At 43.9% G+C, this 7,925-nt stretch overlaps 1 protein-coding gene across 1 annotated transcript; it reads right to left on the reverse strand.

The window, feature by feature from the left end:
- Positions 1 to 761: 761 nt before the first annotated feature.
- LOC124033152 (proteoglycan 4-like) lies at positions 762 to 7,002 on the reverse strand. Its single transcript, XM_046345111.1, has 2 exons — positions 6,847 to 7,002; positions 762 to 3,210 (listed from the first exon to the last, which is right to left on the reverse strand). The coding sequence occupies exon 2, from the start codon at positions 3,200 to 3,202 to the stop codon at positions 1,289 to 1,291; it is 1,914 nt and encodes a 637-aa protein (XP_046201067.1). The 5' UTR covers positions 3,203 to 3,210; positions 6,847 to 7,002; the 3' UTR covers positions 762 to 1,288.
- Positions 7,003 to 7,925: the final 923 nt, after the last annotated feature.

Here is a 7,925-nt window from a genome sequence, read left to right on the forward strand (position 1 = left end):
ATTTTTACCTCAACCTAGTGTGAAATACACATATAAACAATAGCCTAAATGCAGGAAAATTTTGCTAGGGGGCAATGAGGAGAATTGGGATCGTGTTTCCATGGCATTTCCATTGTTTGGGTCAAGTTCCATTGACCTCTTTACTGCATCATTTGCCAAGGTTAGAGCTTCCAAGCCCTCTCTATTCATTATATTTCTATGGTGCTGCCTGCCTATCACAGCTTGAAGTTCCAGTGAGGTGGGTTATTATGATGTAAGAGGTAGAGGAAGAGATGACCTATGAAATGATCTCTGTCTGCATGCATTAACATTGTCATATTTTTCAAAGAAATGCACAGGCAAGCCAAGCTCCACCAAATAAAATATTTGCAAGGCCCGAAGACCTTAGGGACGTTGTTCTAAAGGTAATACAATCAGGCGACCCCTAACCCAAAAGAAACCTGGTCTGTACATAACTGTAGAAGTTTGAAATGAATGATGTTCTGTAGATACTGTCTCCTACTGCTGATACTGGTGCACTCAATCGATCAGCCAACAACAATAAAGCAATGGACTGATTTCAGTTTTAAAAGATGTCAATTTTTTGCACCTAGGGTTTACTAAGGGTTACTTATTATAGTCAATCATAAAGGTGTCTTAAAATACGGTTGAAATAATTGTAACATGTTAAAATTGACTAAAATGACTCGTCATTATACAATAAGGCTTTATGTCAAATGACTTTTGCCTAATTGATATAGAAGAACAAAAGAACAATCAGGTATAACAGTCTTTTTTTATTCTCCAAGCCATCAATGAACATTCCTCAATGTTTGCACCACTATAAAAGGCCAAAACTTTTCATCCATTATTTTTTCATATAGTTAAGGAAAGGATATGTGAAAGTCTAAATTAGATCACTATTGAATGCTATTCCAAAAAAACATTTTTAATATTCATCAGCCTCACACACAAAGACAAGACTATTCATTCCGTTTCTTTGCTCTGTTGTCCAGTTTTCCTATACTCATCCCTCAAATCTGGCTTTCATCTCACCACAAATGCTGCAAACACAGGCTGCCCCTCTACAATGACATGTGGGGCACAAAGACTCAGTGGGGCACACTGCATCCATGTCTCACATCTCTTCCTACATGTATCTCACTCCCCCTCTCTACACTTGAGTGGTTGTATTTCCTTTTGGTTAATCGGAAACTCGTTTGCCACAACAGACATTTTTATATTTATCTTCAGAAGCTTGTGTTGGAGGTTTTTTCGGATCATTAGGTACATCACATTTATATTAGCTTCAGACCAAGTCTACAGCCTGACTTATTGCCTCACCGATTGCCTCAGGAATCTGGATGTCGCCAGGCAGGTTCAAGTTCTTTTTTAATTCGCAGTAACTTTGCACCTCAACGGCATCCTCTGGCTTGTCAATGCCATTGACACATTCCTTTTGCTGTGGCTCCGGGGCAGACACGGCAGCCGGCTCGATCGCCTGCTCCTGACACTCCCCATTGACCTCAGGGGCAGAAGGCTCAGCAGTAGCCTCCACTGAGGAAACAACTTCCTTGTTGTCCAGCACAGCCTCCTCTTGCTCAGCGGGTGCAGCCTCCTCTGCAGCAGCAGGTGCAGCAGATTCTGAAATGATGATCTCCGGGATGGGTTCTGCGATGTCGGCAGCGTCTGGCTCTGCTGCTTCAGTTACTGCATCAGCAGCTTCAGATTCAAGCTCTGCTACGGATTCTTCTACAGGTAGGGGGAGCTCTTCAGCGGCTGGTTGTGGGATGGAATCTGCCTCTGGCTCTGCGGCTGCCTCTGTGGCTGACTCTGACACGGCTTCTGCAACTGATGCAGGCTCCTCCTCCAGGGCGGGTGAAGCTGCTTCTGCCTCTACTGGTGCCTTGACCACAGCCTCAGTTTCTGGGGCCTTCCCTGTAACAGTCTCTGTTTCAGGCTCTGGAGCGGCAGGCTCTGGTTCTGTAGTGTCTGTAATCTCGGCTGTCACCTCTGTGGCTTGTTCTGTAGCCTCAGAAGCCTTTTCTGGTGCTGCAGCTAGCTTCACAGAGGCTGCCACAGGCTCTTCTGGTGCAGGCTCTTTTGGTGCTGCCTCAGGCTCCTCTGGTGCAGGTTCTTTTGGTGCTGCCGCAGACTCTTCTGATGGAGGCTCTTCCACTGCAGGCTCTTTTGGTGCTGCTGCAGGCTCTTCTGGTGCAGGTTGTTTTTGGGCTACTGCAGGCTCTTCTGGTGCAGGTTCTTTTGGTGCTGTTGCAGGCTCTTCTGGTACAGGCTCTTCTGGTACAGGCTCTTCCACTGCAGGCTCTTTTGGTGCTGCTGCAGGCTCTTCTGGTGCAGGTTCTTTTGGTGCTGTTGCAGGCTCTTCTGGTACAGGCTCTTCTGGTACAGGCTCTTCCACTGCAGGCTCTTTTGGTGCAGCCGCTGGTTCCTTTAGTGTCGCTGGTTCTTCCGGTGCCTCTGTTTTATCTGTTGCTGCTGCAGGTTCCTCTGGTGCTGCTGCAGGTTCCTCTGGTGATGCTGCTGGTTCCTCAGCTGCTGCAGGTTCTTCCGGTGCTGTCACGGGCTCTTCTGGAGCTGCCACGGGCTCTTCTGGAGCTGCGGCTGGTTCCTCTGCTACTGCTGCAGGTTCTTCCGGTGCTGCCACTGGCTCTTCTGAGGCTGCAGGTTCTTCTGGTGCTACAGCTGGCACTGGGTCCTCTGGTGCTTCAGCTGGTTCTCTTGAAGCCACCGGTTCTTCTGCTGCTGGCGCAGGTTCTTCCGGTGCCGCCACTGGCTTTTCTGGGGCTGCAGGTTCTTCTGGTGCTACAGCTGGCGCTGGGTCCTCTGGTGCTGTGGCTGGTTCTTCTGAAGCCGCTGGTTCTTCTGCTGCTGGCGCTGGTTCTGCCGGTGCTGCCACGGGTTCATCTGGTACAGCCGCTGGCTCTGCTGTGGCCCCCTTGGCCACAGCCTCTATAGCTGACAGTGCCTCTTCTGTCGCTTCTGTGATGGCCACCACTGTCGACTCCACTGCTCCCTCCACCGCAGCAGACACCTTAGGAGCAGTCTTCGCTGCCAACTCAGCGACCGGAGCTGGTGCTTTGCTCTCCACAACATGGGTCACGGCCTCAACGGCACTCGCAGCAGCCACAGTAATCTCCTCCTTCTTGTCCTTTGGGTCGCTGACATCGTACCCCTTCTTCCGCTTGCTCAGCTTGCCTCCCATGGTGTCTCCTAAAAGTGAATAATAAAATCAGAATGACTTAACAAGTGTGACAGGTTGTTGCATTTGAAAATGTATGTATAGCATATATTAATTTCCTTTAATTACCACAAACCTCAATACCAAGTTAAAGCTAAAGAAAATGCAGGGCATTGCAATCCTGCCTCCTGTCTCCGAGAAATCACTCAGTCAGGCTTTAAAGGGGGAAGGCATTTCAATCTGGAAACCACACTCTTCCAAATACTATTGGCTAAAAGACAAATGACCATTGCATGGGAACTACTCCAAGTTCTAAACTATCCAGTGCTCTTGTATAAACCACAGGACAAGATACCCTCTCTGGAGTCTTAGGTTATGTTATTATGTGCCAAGTGAGCCTCCCATTCTACTGTTGCCCTATAATGGTCTGTTTTAGTTGTACACTTATTCCCACTGGTATACTTTTAGAATAGCAGGTTAGAGGCACAGTTAGAGGAGGAAGGGGGACTTGAGTTCACAGAATATGGACAAAAACACAAATGCTTTTAGCTATAGGTTTTGGGAACCTATTGAGCACTTGTTGTCAGGACATCTAAAATGACTGCAAGCAAACCAAAAGAAACAGAGTGAGGGAGAGTAGGAGAGGGGGGGGGTGTATAACTATCTAGTGCACTGTAAATAAGTAAGGGATAATCAACGAGGGGTTATTCATTCTGTGGAAAGTAATGAACGACGTGGGATGCCCTTCAAGCCAATCAGGAACGACTATTGAACAATGCCATGGTATTTTGAAAACTACAGCTTGGTGATACATTTTTTGGGGCTATGGTCTGGATTTGGTCTATCGTTTAGTGCAAGGGTTAGATAAGATTCAGGCCAGGGTACCTTGATAAGATAACATATTATTTTACAGACCACAAACTCGTGTTCTGCACACTCCTGTTACTTGCAACCACTAAAGTGTGGGAATTAAGTAAGGGATCATCAACGAGGGGCTATGCGTTCTATGTAAAATAATGAATGATGTGGAAGGTGTGTTCCACAACGCGCCAACGGAGTGGAACTGACCTTCCACAGAGATGCATTCTTTTCCAGAGTATGCATAGAACCCAGAGTTGATTATCCCTTTCATACCATGCCTTTTATATCATGGCTATACCATGCTACTAGAAAGGTGTTAATTTGCAAGTACAAATGTGTTCAACATCACTGAAGTAGCGAGCTAGCAAGTTTACTAGATAGCTACAGTATGTTGCCATGGTTAAACCATCAGCTAAACCATCAGACCTAGCTTGCTATTATGAAAATCAAATTCAACAATACCAATACTGTTTTAAATGTGACTTTTGCATTCAAAACCAGCCCAAACTAAACATGTCAAAAATGTATGATAGCCATTGAATTCTACCATGCAAAAATACCTGTGTGTTATTTAAGCAATAATGACTGAGGGGGTGTGGTATATGTCCAATATACCATGATACGCTCTGTTCCTTTACACAACACAGCGCATTGTGCCTGGATACAGCCCGTAGCCATGGTATATTGGCCATGTATCACAAACCCAGAGGTGCCTTACTGCTATTATAAACTGGTCGCCAACATTATTGGAACAGTAAAAATACATGCTTTGTCATACCAATGGTATACAGTCTGATATACCACGGATGTCAACCAATCAGCATTCAGGGCTCAAACCACCCAGTTTCTAAAGGGAAAAAAGGCATGCTCTAGAATGCCCTTCAAGCAAATCACAAATGACTATTCAACAATGCCATGGTATAATACTGAGTAGTAGTATTCTGAGTTAGTACCATGCATCATCCACTGATGACAAAAACATATAGCTAAACTATTTGCTTAAGTATGTGTGTAGGGTTATCACATTGGTCTCATTCACAAAATAGTGTTTATCTTATTCCATTGCCATGCTTGTAAGTGGAAGAGCTGATTTCAACATTCCTCAACTTCCCTTAACTCTATCAGAAAACCGAGAACTGGGAATTAAATGTTATCTGAGATATATGTTTGGTGATAATAGTACTAAATTAATCCTTAAAATAATAGTAGGCTGGCTGTCAAAGAAATCAGTATGTACCATTGGAATGGATATACAAAACAGGCATTATAGGTTACAGGTTCTTCTGCCTGACATACAGTATCAAGTGAAGCCAAAAGGTGGAAAATGCTTAACATGCAGTCGGTTCTCAAAAAAATACTATTCTTTGAGGCAAAACTAAGTATGAACGTAGCAATAGACTATGACATGTTCCGCAGGTACTTCTTTTGACAATATCCAAAATGTCACAAACATAGTTGAATCTAATTAGGCTTTATCGTCAGATGGGTGAGAGAGCGACTGTCATATTGCATATTTATTTTAACTGCAGCACACACGGGCGTGATCATAATAGGAGCTGTCCATAGTACTGCATTGGGACAATCAAGAAGGGATGCAGACAGAGGGAGCCATGCGCCAGGCCAGCGCCGGTAGGCCAACCAGCTAAATCCATGCTGATATCAGAGCAGCGATTGTTCCCCTCCACTAAACTATTGGGATAAACAGGCTTTCATATTCCTCCCAATCACTGTCCATATTTGAGGGTCGCTATAGCATGCGAATTAAGTTAATTTCGGGGGTTATTTCATGTGTTTGACTCGATTAATTGAATCGGTTTACATGACATTTGCCTATACAAACACATTGAAAGAAAAACCTTCAGACATTTCAAAATGAGATTTCAATATACATCTGCCAAAAGCACATGACAATTGTCACATATTGGGGAAGTACATGAGACTTATCCGCGAGGGGATGAAACAGTACCAGTTTAGGGGTGTGAGGGATAAACCAATTACTCAAATCTGACTAAAGACACTTTAATTACGACGAAAGAAAATGCGCAGAGAATTGTACAACTCCTGTTGCCATAGCAAGGCACTGAGAGACGTGCATCCTAGCCTGCTACAGAATGAAGTTAACTGTAAAACCCACCTGATTGTAAAAAGTATAACTTGTATCGTTTGGATGGATGGCAGTCTTTGATGTGTGTCATTATAGAAGAAATATAAGTCATTATTTTAACCGATATATTATCGACAGTGAAGGCACAAGCGCAGTGACTCCATCCCCCCAACCACATTTACACACCGCTACTCCACTCTATCTACCCTGTTCGTTAATGTAGCCATACGGTCTAGTGGGGCTCCACAGGCGTGTAGAGGCACGATGGAAAATATGTTTGTATTTTTTATATTAAGCTTGAATCTTGATTTGTCATCTTATTCTGCACTTTAAAAAAAATATATTACATCAATTGATTTGGGCACACAGCCCTGTCACCCTGATGCTTCTGGATAATTTTTTTCTACGCCTCATAGCGCAGACAAATTGTTAAAATCCCAGCCAGGAGTCCTTGGAACATCCACATAATAAAACGCAAATCATGGCTCGAAGATGTTGAATCTGAAAATCTAGCACGCACCGGTAGGAATGCAAATACATGAACAAAAGAGAACAAAGGATAGCTTATCCAACTCTTTCTCCATTCTCTATTCTTCATTCTCCAATTTACCACAACAGCTTGCTCTATATGTTCTCTTATTTTCTCCAGAATAAAAACAACAACATACAAAAGCTGAAAAATATAGATACAAAGTTCACCAACCTGGATTTCTGCCTTAAACCCAAACGGCAAGGAGAGTCGAGGAGCTGATGTATTCCCTTGCAAGACTGAGCACGGACTGATAATAGAAAGAATCTTGCGACTGAAAGCTGCACCAAAGTCCTCCTCGTTCCCTGAGGTGCAATCTAGGACTGTGCTTTTTTGAAGAGTGCCCCTATAGGTTTGCCAGACATCATTCGCTATCACAATCTATCCCACCCACCGAGTGCAATCTAGGGGAAAGTGGGGTAAATTGAGCCATTTTTTACATTTAGCATCACTCTGTCAAGGGAAATATAATAATCTTTCTAACAATGATATCTAGGCTACATATATTTCATGATGTATCCCTGGAAATTCAGAATTCATGTAAACGTTACAGTTTGGAAAACATAGCTTGTTTTCTCTTTGCACAACTTACCCCTGGTATTGGGTAAATTGAGCCGCAGGACAGGGTACATTAAGCCACCTACAAATTTAAAGCCATGTCTATCTCAGAGAAGTCCGGAGGGAGGAGCTATAGGAGGATGGACTAATTGTAATGGCTGGAATGGAACCAATGTCAAACATGCAGTTTCCATATGTTTAATGTGTTTGATACTGTTCCATGTATACCATTCCAGCTTTCACAATGACCCTTCCTCCTATAGCTCCTCCCACCAGCCTCTACTGGTCTATCTTTATTTCCCAAACACAATTCAACACAATCACAATCACTTTTTTGTCTTTTAATAAGTTTAAGCATCTTTTAACACACGCTTTACACCTAACAAACAATGTACTTAAAAAAAAAACACTTTTAACATAGGCCAGGCACTGTTGTTACCTCATATCCCAGCGACAATGAAACGCTACTAGAGCACACTGCTAACTAGCTGGCCATTTCCCACTGGTTACAATCCCCTCCCTTTGACCTCCTCCTTCTCTGCAGCAACCAGTGATCCGGGTCAACAGCATCAATATGGCAGTGTTGCTTCCGTCCCTCTCCTTGCCCCAACCTGTGCTCGAACCAAGGACCCTCTGAACACATCGATAACAGTCTCCCTTAAAGCATTGTTACCTATCCCTCCACAAAAGCCTAG

The sequence above is a fragment of the Oncorhynchus gorbuscha genome, linkage group LG04 (assembly GCF_021184085.1).
Source record: "Oncorhynchus gorbuscha isolate QuinsamMale2020 ecotype Even-year linkage group LG04, OgorEven_v1.0, whole genome shotgun sequence".
NCBI lineage: Eukaryota > Metazoa > Chordata > Actinopteri > Salmoniformes > Salmonidae > Oncorhynchus > Oncorhynchus gorbuscha.

Bases quoted from the DNA above. Each gene is read 5' to 3' on its own strand.
- LOC124033152 (XM_046345111.1), bottom strand. From the start codon at position 3,202: ATGGGAGGCAAGCTGAGCAAGCGGAAGAAGGGGTACGATGTCAGCGAC.